The 15,809-nt window shown below is 45.5% G+C and overlaps 1 protein-coding gene across 1 annotated transcript; it reads right to left on the minus strand.

The window, feature by feature from the left end:
- Window positions 1-428: 428 nt before the first annotated feature.
- On the minus strand, window positions 429-14,709 carry LOC115104795 (titin homolog). The gene is made up of 12 exons (XM_065006826.1): window positions 14,379-14,709; window positions 8,124-9,851; window positions 7,272-8,088; window positions 6,724-6,905; window positions 6,070-6,196; window positions 5,827-5,951; window positions 5,568-5,745; window positions 5,027-5,174; window positions 1,507-1,574; window positions 1,313-1,377; window positions 1,145-1,207; window positions 429-1,025 (listed from the first exon to the last, which is right to left on the minus strand). The coding sequence occupies exons 2-12, from the start codon at window positions 9,819-9,821 to the stop codon at window positions 963-965; spliced, it is 3,534 nt and encodes a 1,177-aa protein (XP_064862898.1). The 5' UTR covers window positions 9,822-9,851; window positions 14,379-14,709; the 3' UTR covers window positions 429-962.
- Window positions 14,710-15,809: the final 1,100 nt, after the last annotated feature.

The raw sequence follows: 15,809 nt of genomic DNA on the forward strand, positions 1-15,809 counted from the left end.
AGGTTCTCTGTATTCGTTACACTCCCCCTGCCTAGTGCTTGACTAACAGGAATTGCAAAAACTAAGCATTCGGTGCCATCTACTGGATTCACTACGTAATCCTGATACTCATTCCACCATGACCCTTTTTTGTAAAACATCTTCTACATCAAACTACTTACAAATCAGAGAAATGAAAATACTCAAGCTCTCCCTTCAAAAGAAGAAACAAACACTCAGTGAGAGGATCAGGCACTGGCTGACTGAGCAAAAATGTTTTCTGCAGAGCCATATATTTAGAGATTGGACCTTTAGGTCAATACACAAAAGGATCCTAAATGTGTGTATCAGCCAACAAAATGTACACAATATTCCTTAATTTAATACTTCCTGATTGAAGCCAATACATTTTCAGACGGTAGCTATACTGTACATCTGTGGTTACGACCAAAGAGGAGACGTCCGTAAGGACAGTTGATCTTTATTTAGTTTCTTAATAGAAATGTATACATTAAAAACAAAATAGTATTCAGTGTGTGTGTGTGGGGGTTAAGTGAGATTGTTAATTATGATTACATTATGTGTCCAATACAAACATTTATAGGACCGGGTGGGAGTAAATAAAACTTCACAAAATAAATTACTTGGATTGTGTGTACATGGTTGTAAAGAAACAGGTATAATGGTTGAGTTGAGCAGGAAGACGTTGTGCTGAAGGACAACATTGTTATGCCATCAAGGCAGTAGTCCAGAGGTGGGACTGAGGGGGTAAAAAGGTGAAAGACAAGGCAAGGGCCCCGTTTGAATACTTCAGAAATCCATTGTTCCTTCCTAGCTACTGTGAGGTAATCACAGATCTGGATTGGTGAAAGAAATAGGGTGGTAAACTTACACCTATCCAATCACTTATAGATCTGTGCTTACCTCACAAGGGAGGAAGGAGGTATTAAAACTATCTGAACAGCCAGGATTGCGCTTCACGGTCAGGGGCTGTCTACCCAGCTGCACAGTCCATTATCCACCATAGCACGGTTCACAGACACCAACTGGAACAGCAAGAGAAAAACATTAGCAACATGAACCCATTAGAACACTTTTTTAAAAGCATTAGGAGAAAAGCTTCAGTACTTTAAACATGTTCCAAAATAAACAAAATATTGCCAACCTCTTCTCCTTCTGTTCTCCATATCTGTACCAAAGGAATGCCACTGGTGTGACAGTTTGTGACCTGAGGAAATCACAGATATACAGGGTAAGAACAGGGACTACCTCATGTCATTCTGCAGACTGTACATCAGCAGGAGACGTATCCATGCACTTCTCTTTTCTCTACCTGTGCAAGTAGTGCCAATCCTCGTGTCATCTCCTCCAGAGCAGATTTGGCTGCAGCTGAAAAATCTTCTCAGAGTAGAAAAGGAAGAGAACACAGATATGAGCATGAACTTTCATTCATGTTTAGAATGCAGAATGTATCATTTTGATATTATGTTGTCCTAAAGTAGAGGAAGAAATACAGCCGAAACATACCTGGAATGGGTGCAATATTTTCCAGGATCACCTCAGACCCTTGGAACGGCAACGCAACGAAGTCAGATCTGTGGGAGGAGCATCGTCAACATCAATCCCACTGTTGCCACTAGGAATAAAATGTGCTAGGCAAATGTCTGACCTGATTTTCATTTTGCGGGACAAAATGTGAGATTACCAGCCATATTAAATAGAAATCAATCTAACTGGTCACGTGTAGTTAAAGTATATATTATTTAGAGAATCCACTGCTGATTTATTGACGCCACATGGAAGTGATTGCAATAATTATGCTTAGGGGAATGATAACGTTCACTTGGTGGGGTGACTCCTTGCACAGCTCTGTCCATCTTGATTAACAATATCTTCTGTTAGTGGCAATTTATTTGTCCACATCCTTGATGCTCAATTTATTTGCACTGTTTTTAAGCCGACTACACAACCAGGCATCTGATGAGAAGGGAAGCAAAATTACATCTAATTCCTCCTTGGTGGAAATTTCTGTGTAACATGCGCACACAGTTGAGGTCGGACGTTTACATACACCTTTGCCAAATACATTTAAACTCAGTTTCACATTTCCTGATATTTAATCCTGTGTCTTAGGATCACCACTATTTTAAGAATGTGAAATATCAGAATAATAGGAGAGATTCATTTATTTCATTCACCACATTCCCAGTGGGTCAGAAGTTTATATACACTCAATTAGTATTTGGTAGCGTTACCTTTAAATTGGGCCAAACGTTTAAGGTAGCCTTCCACAAGCTTCCCAAAATAAGTTGGGTGAATTTTGGCCCATTCCTCCTGACAGAGCTGGTGTAACAGTCAGGTTTGTAGGCCTCCTTGCTCGCACACGCATTTTCAGTTCTGACCCCAAAGTTATGGGATTGAAGTCAGGGCTTTGTGATGGCCACTCCAATACCTTGACTTTGTTGTCCTTTAGCCATTTTGCCACAACTTTGGAAGTGGCAAATGGCATTGTACATTTGGAAGACCCATTTGTGAACAAGCTTTAACTTCCTGACTGATGTCGAGATGTTGCTTCAATATATCCACAATTTTCCTCCCTCATGAAACCATCTATTTTGTGAAGTGCACCAGTCCCTCCTGCAGCAAAGCACCCCCACAACATGATGCTGCCACCCCCATACCTCACGGTTGGGATGGTATTCTTCAGCTTGCAAGCCTCTCCCTTTTTCCTCCAAACATAATGATGGTCATTCTGTTCTATTTCATCAGACAAGAGGACAGTTCTCCAAAAAGTACGATCTTTGTCCCCATGTGCAGTTGCAAACCATAGTCTGGCTTTTTTATGGCGGTTTTGTAGCAGTGGCTTCTTCCTTGCTGAGCGACCTTTCAGGTTGTGTCGATAAGACTCTTTTTAATGTGGATATAGGTACTTTTGTACCGGTTTCCTCCAGCATCTTCACAGGGTCCTTTGCTGCTGTTCTGGGATTGATTTGTACTTTTCATCAAAGTACGTTCATCTCTAGGAGACACAGCGCGTCTCCTTCCTGCGCGGTATGACGGCTGTGTGGTCCCATGGCGTTTATACTTGCGTACTATTGTTTGTACAGATGAACGTGGTACAGTCAGGCATTAGGATATTGCTCCCAAGGATGAACCAGACTTGTGGAGGTCTACAATTTATTTTCTGAGGTCTTGGCTGATTTCTTTTGATTTCCCCATGTCAAGCAAAGAAGCACTGTGTTTGAAGGCGAGGCCTTGAAATACATCCACAGGTACACATCCAATTGACTCAAATGATGTCAATTAGCCTATCAGAAGCTTCTAAAGCCATGACATAATTTTCTGGAATTTTCCAAGCTGTATAAAGGCACAGTCAACTTAGTGCATGTAAACGTCTGACCCACTGGATTTATGATAGTGAATTATAAGTGAAATAGTCTAAACAATTGTTGGAACGTGTCATGCACAAAGTAGATGTTAACAAACTATAGTTTTGGCAAGTCTGTTAGGACAAGACAGAGTGGTTGAAAAGCAAGTTAATGACTCCAACCTAAGTGTATGTAAACTTCCAACTTCAAGTGTACATACATACAGTACCAGCCAAAAGTTAAGCCAAACCTACTCATTCAAGGGTTTCTTTGTTTTGACTATTTTCTACATTGTAGAATAAGAGTGAAGACGTCAAAACTATGAAATAACACATGGAACCATGTAGTAACCAAAAAGTGTTCAATCAAAAAAAAAATATATATATATATAAGTTGTTTTATGACAAGGTGGGGGTGGTATACAGAAGATAGCTCTATTTGGTAAAAGACCAAGTCCATATCATGGAAAGAATAGCTCAAATAAGCAAAGAGAAACAGTCCATCATTACTTTAAGACATGAAGGTCAGTCAATCCAGAAAATGTCAAGAACTTTATAAAGGTTCTTCAAGTGCAGTCGCAAAAACCATCAAGCGCTATGATGAAACTGGCTCTCATGAGGACCGCCACAGGAAAGGAAGACCCAGAGTTACCTCTGCGGCAGAGGATAAGTTCATTAGCGTTAACAGCATTTCAGATTGCAGCACAAATAAATGCTTCAGAGTTCAAGTAACAGACAATTCTCAACATCAACTGTCTTCAGGCCTTCATGGTTGAATGCTACAAAGAAACCACTACTAAAGGACACCAATAAGAAGAAGAGACTTGCTTGGGCCAAGAAACACGAGCAATGCACATTAGACCGGTGGAAATCTGTCCGTTGGTCTGATGAGTCCAAATGGAAGATTTTTGGATTTCAACCGCCGGGTCTTTGTGAGACGCAGAGTAGGTTAAGTGATGATCTCTGCATGTGTGGTTCCAACCGTGAAGCATGGAGGTGGTGTGATGGTTTGCTGGTGACACTGTCAGTGATTTATTTAGAATTCAAGGCACACTTAACCAGGATGGCTACCACAGCATTCTGCAACGATACACCCTCTCATCCTGTTTGCGCTTAGTGGGACTATCACTGGTTTTTAACAGAACAATGCCCCAAAACAGTTTTCCAGGCTGTGTAAGGGCTATTTGACCAAGCAGTAGAATGATGGAGTGCTGCATCAGATGACCTGGCCTCCACAATTGAGATGGTTTGGACCGCAGAGTGAAGGAAAAGCAGCCAACAAGTGCTCAGCATACGTGGGAACTCCTTCGACACTGTTGGAAAAGCATTCCTCATTAAGCTGGTTGAAAGAATGCCAAGAGTGTGCAAATCTGTCAAGGCAAAGGGTGGCCTCTTTGAAGAATCTCACATATATTTAGATTTGTATAACAGTTTTTTGGTTACTACACGACTCCATATGCGTTATTTCATAGTTTATGTCTTCACTATTATTCTACAATGTAGGAAATAGTCAAAATAAAGAACCCTTGAATGAGTAGCTGTCCAAACATTTGACTGGTACTGTATATATTTTTTATCTACATTTATTTAACATCGGTAATTACAATGTCAACCCCAATGTCAACCCCAATGTCAACCCCATTCCAGTTATATTCTGAATCCCCACAGTGAGTTTGTCACCTGATCTGGCGGAGGGTGTCCATCTTCACTATATCATAGCCTCCATAGTCCACATAGCGGAGTTCCACCATGGTTTCTTCATGGTGACCCATCACCTGCGCTCTCCACCAGGCTCCCTCAGGCATCTGGGCAGCACAGATCACTCCAACTATGTGTGAGATATGCAAAGATTATTGTTCATTGTTTTATATATATTTTTTTTAAGTAGGACATTTGAAAACTACAACACCATGGAAAAATACTTTAAAATCAGACATCCTTGAGGGTAAGGAGTCCCAAGGCCCTGGCTGTGCATGCCTACCTTCCACTGGGGCCTGCAGGGGAGGGCACCCTGGCTGTGCATGCCTACCTTCCACTGGGGCCTGCAGGGGAGGGCACCCTGGCTGTGCATGCCTACCTTCCACTGGGGCCTGCAGGGGAGGGCACCCTGGCTGTGCATGCCTACCTTCCACTGGGGCCTGCAGGGGAGGGCACCCTGGCTGTGCATGCCTACCTTCCACTGGGGCCTGCAGGGGAGGGCACCCTGGCTGTGCATGCCTACCTTCCACTGGGGACGGCAGGGGAGGGCACCCTGGGTGAGAGTAGCACAGGCTCATATTTTGGTCCAGACTGCAGAGAGCATGGAAGGTGGGGTGTTTGTGCTGCTGGAGGAACACAGAGTTCCCAGATGTGACCTGGATCACCGTTACCTCAACTGTAACCCTATGGGGAAGCAGCAGCTAAGGGAAAGAAATAGTATTTTAGTCAAAGCACCACCTACAATCCCACACTACTTCAGCCAAGCAGAAGAAACTACTTACCCAGGATGTGATGGAGAGAGAGGGAAGGCTGGCCACTGGAGGTTGGACGTAACAGTTGGTCACATCTAGATCTTTGAACTTTTTCCTTATCAGCTCCAGAGCACAATCCACCTGTTTCTCTGACCCTGAAGGAAACAGAGGGACAAACTGAGCGAGCCACTAGTGACACTACTGCTCCCAATGCCTAGGTTCCCAAATCCAAGTGATGTCCTGTTGTGGAGAGGCAGCTCCTGGGTCACTCACCCTCTATGTGGCAGATCTGGAACTCCTGGGTGTAAGGTAGGGCGGTGATGAAGACCTTAGCTCCAGACGTCTCCTTCAGGTAGTTCACATGTCGCCCCTTCTTCCCAATCAATCTACCAACAAAATGCTGTTGGACAGTGAAACCAGAGAATACATAGTATCATGCATAAGCTATTACATTGTACTAGAAGATGTGAGTCTTTCTCAGAGCGTGCACACATGCTGTCCAGGTCACTCTTGCCCTGATAACACCAAGCACTTTTAAGAGTAATTGGAAAGAGATCTGTGTGCGTACATGCTGCCTGGCTCTGTGGAATGTCCTCTTGATTGAGTACCTGAGGAGATTAAGACAACAGGCAGGGCAGCAGGACTCCCCTCACACACTGCCCCTTTACTACAGCCCAACCCACCATGCCATAGACCTATGAATCAGACAGCTGTACCCAGGTCACTGTCACCGGAGCACCAGGTCTCAGGCTCACTTAAATTGAGACGACTGACTGCAGCACACTATTGTAACAACTCAAGGCTATATCTACAAGCCCTCATGTCACCTGCACTAGAGAACCTAAACTGGAAATCAGTAGTCAGAGGAAATGCATTATGATTAAGGTGGTAGAGGAATGACAGGGTTAGACAGGGAGGTAAACTCACCTTTGGCACCTCTATCTCCCAAACAGTCGGTGACTGGCTGCTGTTGTGACTTTGGTTGTATTTTTCAATTGCCTGATTGGTGTTCAGTAGCTGACTTGGTAGACTGGGACTGCTATGCTTGTTGTCCTTGGCTTCATGTTGACAGTAACCGTCTACACAGTCCATGTTGTTCACACCAGAGCCTGGGGGCAAGGATCAGTCACTAAAAACAGTCACTTGTGTTGTGTACACAATACAACCACGGAAACACAGACCGTATAAAAGACCCACATACAACATAACAGTAACAGAGAAGAGAAGAGAATACATTCTGTCATGGAAGTAGTTTTCCTTCTTGAATACTGTGCATAAAAGGAAAATAAATATATTTCTTCAGTGCAGAAAAATATGCCCTGAACTCATATGGCACCTGTAAACAGAACACAGGCCATGGGTGTGACAGATACAGCTACACTGCAACACTAAGAGATAAAGCGACAGGTCAGCTTGGACAGAAAGGATGCTGATATGTTGTGAGAAGTTGAAAGTCTGCTAATCAGGCAGCTCACCTGGAACATTCGCAATCCACCAACCGTTAGTGAGGAACATGCTGGTGGCCCCCAGTCCTTCAGCAGGTCCTCTGGGTGGTTGTGGGCTCATACTGGTGCTCAACTCCTTGCCACTGGAGACCTTTTCGGTCTGACCAGAGCTGGATCCAGAATCATCTACTGCAGAATCTTCTTCTGCTAGCTCAATCTTCTCCATCTGAATCTCAGCTCTACTGCTGTGGTCGTGTTTCACGTCCTCCTGAACTATAGGAGATGAACTGATGTTCTCTCTGCCGGTTGTTGAACACGGATCCTCTTGGAATAGAGGTGGCATCTCATGCTCACTGTTATCCATTGAGATATGGTCTGGGGCTTTGCAGGGGTCCCCGCTACGGAGAGGACTAACACTATGTCCTAGCTGGGTCTTTTCCTTCAGGAATTGACTCACTGCTGCGGAGACCACATCAGTGATGAGACCTGACACCAGCTGGTTAATTTCTGTGGTGTTTCTCCTGCTGAATTTACATTCCTCAGACTCTTTCTTCTGAGGTGACCTCAAAATTCCCAATGGCAGCTTTGAGGCAGACACCCGACTGGTTATAAGGTGGCTGGGGGAAGCCAGACAGGTGTCAGCCTGTAGACTTGACTCACAGGTTGGTTCTTCCACAGCAGACAGGATGTCTCCCTCTGGCTCCAGTCTAACCACCCCCTCCGCAGGCTCCAGTCTAACCTCCCCCGCCGCAGGCCCCAGTCTAACCTCCCCCGCCGCAGGCCCCAGTCTAACCTCCCCCGCCGCAGGCCCCAGTCTAACCTCCCCCGCCGCAGGCCCCAGTCTAACCTCCCCGCCGCAGGCCCCAGTCTAACCTCCCCCGCCGCAGGCCCCAGTCTAACCTCCTCCGCAGGCCCCAGTCTAACCTCCTCCGCCGCAGGCTCCAGTCTAACCTCCTCCTCCTCCTCTGCAGGCTCCAGTCTAACCTCCTCCTCCTCCTCTGCAGGCTCCAGTCTAACCTCCTCCTCCTCCTCTGCAGGCTCCAGTCTAACCTCCTCCTCCTCCTCTGCAGGCTCCAGTCTAACCTCCTCCTCCTCCTCTGCAGGCTCCAGTCTAACCTCCTCCTCCTCCTCTGCAAGCTCCAGTCTAACCTCCTCCTCCTCTGCAAGCTCCAGTCTAACCTCCTCCTCCTCTGCAAGCTCCAGTCTAACCTCCTCCTCCTCTGCAAGCTCCAGTCTAACCTCCTCCTCCTCTGCAGGCTCCAGTCTAACCTCCTCCTCCTCTGCAGGCTCCAGTCTAACCTCCTCCTCCTCTGCAGGCTCCAGTCTAACCTCCTCCTCTTCTGCAGGCTCCAGTCTAACCTCCTCCTCCTCTGCAGGCTCCAGTCTAACAACCTCCTCTGCAGGCTCCAGTCTAACCTCCTCCTCTGCAGGCTCCAGTCTAACCTCCTCCTCTGCAGGCTCCAGTCTAACCTCCTCCTCTGCAGGCTCCAGTCTAACCTCCTCCTCTGCAGGCTCCAGTCTAACCTCCTCCTCTGCAGGCTCCAGTCTAACCTCCTCCTCTGCAGGCTCCAGTCTAACCTCCTCCTCTGCAGGCTCCAGTCTAACCACCTCCACTGCAGGCTCCAGTCTAACCACCTCCACTGCAGGCTCCAGTCTAACCACCTCCACTGCAGGCTCCAGTCTAACCACCTCCACTGCAGGCTCCAGTCTAACCACCTCCACTGCAGGCTCCAGTCTAACCACCTCCACTGCAGGCTCCAGTCTAACCACCTCCACTGCAGGCTCCAGTCTAACCACCTCCACTGCAGGCTCCAGTCTAACCACCTCCACTGCAGGCTCCAGTCTAACCACCTCCACTGCAGGCTCCAGTCTAACCACCTCCACTGCAGGCTCCAGTCTAACCACCTCCACCTCCTCTGCAGGCTCCAGGTTCAAAGTGCTGTTTGTAATGTCCTCCAGTGTCTCAGACTGTGGTGGTTGATTTAGACCTGCACTTTCACCGACGGACTTCGATTTACCAGAGCCTAGATCACAGATTGATAAGGAGCAAGTTGACTCATGGCTGGTGGCACGCATGGCTGATGGCACACATGGCTGGTGTTCCCATTGTAATTCTAGATCCTGCTCAGGTCCACCCTCAGCTGCAGTCTCTAGGAACACTTGAGCTGAAGACTCAGTGCTCTCGTAAACAGGCTTCACAGCAGCAGTAACCAGGCCACTAATGAGACCGTCTGCAGCCACAACCCTTACCTCAGGTTGTGATTGGCAGAGTGGGACTATACCCTGCTCTGCTGCTGCTGGGGTGTTTGTAATATCAACAAGCTCCTGTTCCACTAATGACCGCTCCCTCACTGCGTGCCCGTCCAGATGCATCCCAGTCGAGTGGCCGTTCTCCACAACACAGTTACCTACGTCTCTGGGGGAGGACAGGTGCTCCTGGTCTGCGGTCGTGTCATCATTTGCGTCATCCTTGTCAGTGAGATGGTATTCTTTCTTCCGATAGATGTACCACCACAGGCCTAGGAAAGCCAACACTCCTGACAGGTAGAGGGTCAGAACGGATTGAAGCCTCTGCACCATCACCTAACCTCCTACTGCTAACAGCAACACCTGAGAAGAGAGACAAGTTAATACCATAGAGACAAATCAACACCCTGTCTGTACTGCTAACTGGGATAGAAACAGGTAAAGCACCAGTTAAGGGGAGGGTTAAGGGGTCATACACACACCATCCTTCTATATCCAGAAAAACCTGTTGGTCTCCACTACACCAAACCTCTGGGCAGCAATCCCATTAACAGCCAGGCCATTGTGACAGCATCTGTTTACAGCCAACCGAGCTCCGGTCAGGTGCTACATGGTACCTTCAGCAGTAGTTCACTTAGGGACGCGGTGTCTGGGGCGAAGGGCCCTGATAGGATAATGGTGACACACCACTTCAAAAATACAACAGTAGTTATTAGCTACTGTATGTGGGGGACCACCATCCCTTTTATCATCAGCCATATAACCAAAAGGCTACATATCTTGTGTATTAATTATCACCAGTAATATAGAGAATTAAAAAACAACATGCAATTACCAAGACACAACTGAGTTAACTGTTGTTTATTTTTAAATTAGGCCATAATCTATGGATTTCACAACTGGGAATACAGATATGCATCCAGTGGACAGATATCTGGGGCACTATGCTCACAACTTTGACATCAGCAAACCGCTCACCCACATGAAGTCATACACGTTGTCTGCAGTTGGATGTACTGCCAAATTCTGTAAAACGACATGAGGCAGCTTATGGTAGAGAAAGAAACATTCAATTCTCAGCAACAGCTCTGGTAGACATTCCTCCAAAAAGCATGCCAATTGCACACTCCCTTAACACATGTGGCATTGTGACAAAACTGCACATTTGAGTGGCCTTTTGTCCCCAGCACAAGGTGCACCTGTGCAATGATTTTTAAATCATTACACAGGTGCACATTTGTTTAATTATCTTATTGATATGCCACACGTGTCAGGTGTATGGATTATCTTGGCAAAAGATAAATGCTCACTAACAGGTATGTAAACAAATGTGTCCAAAAAAATTGAGAAAAGCTTTTTGTGTGTATGGAACATTTCTGCAATCTTATTTCAGCTCATGAAACCTGGGACCAACACTTTAAATGTTCCGTTTATATTTGTTGTGTAGGTTGACAAAGTGTACTTTCCACAGAATATAAGTCAACCTAGGTAGAAGTATTGTTTGTAGTTAGGACAGCCGGTCAGGTTCTGGCCAATGTGCAGGTCCACCCATAACCTTTTTGTAGAGCATTATAAAAAGGTGGTGAGTGAAAGGCATGCCATTCCCTCACAGATCCTGTCTGTGCAATGAAACAACGTCATGGGCTACATTGCAGTTCCACTAAAGCCTCCGACCTTCAGGCTCTGGCATACCGACAAGCTGGCTACTCCCCTCGCCAGGCATGCCAGTCAAGGACCTAATATTAGGTCCTTGATGGCAGGAAGCTTGGCTCCAGTGATGGTTGAGCCGTACACTACCCTCAAGCGCCTTACGGTCGGATACCGCACTCTCAATGGTGCAGCTATAGAACTTTGAACAGATTTGGCATGGGTCCTCAGGGAAGGTGTTGTCGTGCCCTCTTCACGACTGTCTTGGTGTGTTTGGACCATGATAGTTTGTTGGTGATGTGGACACCAAGGAACTTGAAACTCAACCCGCTTTACTTCAGCCTGTTCAGCCCTCCTTTTCCTACAGTCCACAATCAGCTCCTTTGTCTTGATCACGTTGAGGGACAGATTGTTGTCCTGGCACTACACTGCCAGGTCTCTGACCTCCGTATAGGCTGCCTCATCACGGTCTGATTCGGCCTACCAATGTGTTTTCAGCAAACTTGGTGTTGAAGTCGTGCTTGGCCATACAGTCGTGGGTGAACAGGAAATACAGGAGGGGGACTAAGCACTCACCCCTGAGGGGGCACAGTGTTGAGGATCAGCGTGCCAGATGTGATGTTGCCTATCCTTAGCACCTGGGGGGCGGCCCGTCAGGAAGTCTCAGATCCAGTTGCAGAGGGAGGTGTTTAGTCCCAGAGTCCTTAGCTTAGTGATGAGCTTTGTGGGCACTACGGTGTTGAAAGCTGAGCTGTAGTCAAAGAACAGCATTCTCACATAGGTGTTCCTTTTGTCCAGATGGGAAATGACAGTGTCGAGTGAGAACGTTACCAGAATTTAAATGTCTACCTACCATAAGCCACCTCCATCCTTTTAGAGAATTTGGCAGTATGTCCAACCGGCCTCACAACCGCAGACCACACTGCCCATCTGCCAGATCTGACACCAGCCGATGAAACTGTGGGTTTGCACAAACCATCAAGGAAGCTTCTGCGTGGTTGTCATCCTCACCAGGGTCTTGACCTGACTGCAGGTAGGCGTCATAAGATGAATGGGCAAATGGTCAACTTCGATGGCCACTGGCACGCTGGAGAAGTATGCTCTCCACAGGTGAATCCTGGTATATTTTATCGAGGGCAATTTGAATGAAGAGAGCCTAAGACCAATTGTTGTGCCATTTATCCACAGCCAACAACTCATGTTTCAGCATGATAATGCATGGCCCCATGTATCTGTACACAATTTCTGGACACTGAAAAACCTGTCCCAGTTCTTCCATGGCCTGCATACTCAGACATGTCACCCATTGAGCATGTTTGGCATGCTCTGGGCCAACAGCATGTTCCAGTTCCCGCTAATATCCAGCAACTTCACAACCATTGAGTGGCACAACATTCCACAGGCCTCAAAACAGCCTGATCAACTCTATATGCGAAGATGTGTCATGCTGCATGAGGAAAATGGTCACACCAGATATTGAATGGTTTTCTGATCAACGTTGTTAACTTTCTTTTTAAAGGATATACACTACCGTTCAAAGTTTGGTCACTTAGAAAAAGTCCTCATTTTTTAACGATTTTAAATGGACAAATGTGCATATCACATTGATCAGAAATACAGTGTAGACATTGTCGTAAATTGCTACTGTAGCTGGAAACAGCAGACTTAATAAGGAATCTACATAGGCGTACAGTGGCCCATTATCAGCAACCATCACTCCTGTGTTCCAATGGCAGGTTGCATTGGCTAATCCAAGTTTATCATTTTAAAAAGGCAAATTGATCATTAGAAAACCCTTTTGCAATTACAGTTGAAGTCAGAAATTTACATACACCTTTGCAAAATGCATTTAAACTCAGTTTCACAATTCCTGACATTTAATCCAAGTAAAAAATTCCCTGTCTTAGGTCAGTTAGGATCACCATTTTAATAAGAATGTGAAATGTCAGAATAACAGGAAAATTATTTCAGATTTGATTTGTTTCATCATGTTCCCAGTGGGTCAGAAGTTCACATACACTCAATTAGTATTTGGTAGCATTGCTTGTAAATTGTTTAACTTGGGTCAAACGTTTTGGGTAGCCTTCCACAAGCTTCCCATAATGAGTTGGGTGAATTTTGGCCCATCCCTCCTGACAGAGCTGGTGTAACTGAGTCAGGTTTGTAGGCCTCCTTGCTCGCACACGCTTTTTCAGTTCTGCCCACAAATTTGCTAAAGGCTTGAGGTCAGGGCTTTGTGATGGCCAGTCCAATACTGTGACTTGGTTGTTCTTGAGCCATTTTGCCACAACATGGGAGTATGCTTGGTGTCATTGTCCATTTGGAAGACCCATTTGCGACCAAGCTTTAACTTCCTGACTGATGTCAATTCAATATATCCAAATACCTTTCCTACACAATCCCAACTGTGAAGAACGGGGGTAGCAGCAAAGCACCCCCACAACATGATGCTGCTACCCCCGTTCTTCACGGTTGGGATTGTGTTCAGCGATGCAAGCCTCCCCCTTTTCCCTCCAAACATAATGGTCATTATGGCCAAGCAGTTCCATTTTTCAAACAAGGTTGAATCAAGACGTCAGTGATCTTCAGGACGGAGCTCTAGAAAGAGGCCCGATTACCCGATTTGGAATTCCGAGTAGGATGACCGTTCAAAACGTATTTTCCCAGTCAGAGCTCGTTTTGAGTTCCCAGTTGCCTTGAACTCGCGGACGTATGAGATTTCCCCATTTCCAATTGTTTTGAACGCGGCAGAAGTCATGTTGGCTTGACAGCATTGCCAATGTATTCAACATTTCCTGGGCCACAACATTTTCTGGGCCACAAGTGTTGTTTACTCGACTTTTTGGAACACTGGTAATGGAGTTCAAATATATATCAACGTATGTGTGGTGCATATGCCTTAGGTCATGAGTAAACATCTATTGCCACACATACACCCGCGTTCCGAAGTCGTTTCTAATATAATTGTATTAATCATTGGTGACAGACAAGGGACGTAGATGTGAGTGGTGCCTGCACAATTGAAGGCATCGCCACGTTTGACAAACATACAGATAGGCCTAGTCAGCTCTTTCGCTAAAACTAAGCTAGCTAATTGAAATAGTTACGTTACCTCTGATCAAATATGCTTGCATCAAACGTTTCCTCTGGTTCCTCTCCATTGACTTGCAATGCATTTGGCACTGGTGCAAGATAGTAGCTAGCTAGGCCAACAAAAATATAAGGTAGATGCTATGTACTCACCACGTTCTCAATATCCCGCATATAACCGCACACCTGCAAGTTGCTCTACCTCTTAGATGTCTAGTCTCACATGCTTCTTTCAGCAAGCAGCCTAAATCACTCTTATTTTCGGCAGATTTGTTCCAAATCCAGCAACCAATCAAACCACGCGATATTATTCCCCAGGGAGGCAGCAGGGTTTCATGCGCAGGCAGATAGTGTGTGATTGCGGCCGCAAGTTGAGGAGTTCCTGCATGTGGGCATTCCTGCATTCACAAGAACGCGCATCCCATTGATTCCTTCATGAAAGCCCTCCCTGACCATGGATACACTCCACGAGGCGTGGCTTAACGTGACAACACACTCCAGTAGGGCACAGACATGGGGTATTCCCTTCACATACATTTCCTCCTTCACTCATAACCCAACAACGGCTGGAATTATTTTTTTATCATTATAAAAACATTTTGTATATGCTTGGTTGGTAGTTTATCATACTTCCATGTAGTCGTAATCAACAAACTACATCAAACATGGTAAGTATAATCAAAACGTGTATATCATTGTGGTGAAATAAGTATAGCTAGTTATAATTGTAATGGTTCAGAAGATAATAAGAAAAGACTATCAGTTTTTACCTGGTTAAAGAGAATGAAAATAATATATTTACAGGAAACTCATTCTACACCTTCAGACGAAGTTGTACGGAACAAGGACTGGGGCGAAATATATTTCTCCCATGGCCAAAGAAACTCAAAAGGAGTGATGATACTAATTAACAATTTTGCAAACTGTTCAAACAGATCAGCAAGGAAGGTTGATCCTTTTAAATATGCTATTGGCCAATTAACAGACTTGGCTCTTTAATCTTGTGGACTCGTTTACGTGCTGCTGTGCGGTTTGTTTCAAACGTTACTTTGCTACCTGCCAACTTTACGGTTTTACCGTTTTACATTTTTTAAAATTATCTCGCTCAACTTTTTTCATTCAACTTTTTCACCCCGGATGCTTTATCTGGACATGGTTCTACATGACCTCCACCAGCCGAAGCTGAGTAGTAACATTAACATTATGACTCTAACTGCAGTCGCTGTACTCATAATTTACACAAGAACGATCGCCTTATGGCGAGGATAGCCGTGCTGCAAACCCAGCTTCAAGACACGATCGTTAGTATTGGGAATTTTCCAGAACATGTGTGTTCATTTCAGAAGAGTCAGCAAGAATAGTGCACTCGATATGTGCGTCTGGGTCATTAGACACCATTACACATGCTCCTGTCTGGGGAGTGGACATGTCTATTTATTTTTTAACAATTGCTATGCCTCTAAAGTTTCCATGCCCTAATGTTAAACCAAACTAAAATGATTGCAAGGCAAAAAGACAACGGTGGCTAAATGCCAGAGGGGATGAGTCATTAACATAAAGAGGAGTTACTACAGTCGAAGTTTA

This window comes from Oncorhynchus nerka, linkage group LG22, assembly GCF_034236695.1.
Source record: "Oncorhynchus nerka isolate Pitt River linkage group LG22, Oner_Uvic_2.0, whole genome shotgun sequence".
Taxonomy (NCBI): domain Eukaryota; kingdom Metazoa; phylum Chordata; class Actinopteri; order Salmoniformes; family Salmonidae; genus Oncorhynchus; species Oncorhynchus nerka.

Bases quoted from the DNA above. Each gene is read 5' to 3' on its own strand.
- LOC115104795 (XM_065006826.1), bottom strand. From the start codon at position 9,821: ATGGTGCAGAGGCTTCAATCCGTTCTGACCCTCTACCTGTCAGGAGTG. The intron at 6,197-6,723 runs GTGAGTTTACCT...ACTGTCCAACAG, and splicing joins GGGAGATAGAGGTGCCAAAG to CATTTTGTTGGTAGATTGAT. The intron at 5,952-6,069 runs GTGAGTGACCCA...TGTTTCCTTCAG, and splicing joins CCAGATCTGCCACATAGAGG to GGTCAGAGAAACAGGTGGAT.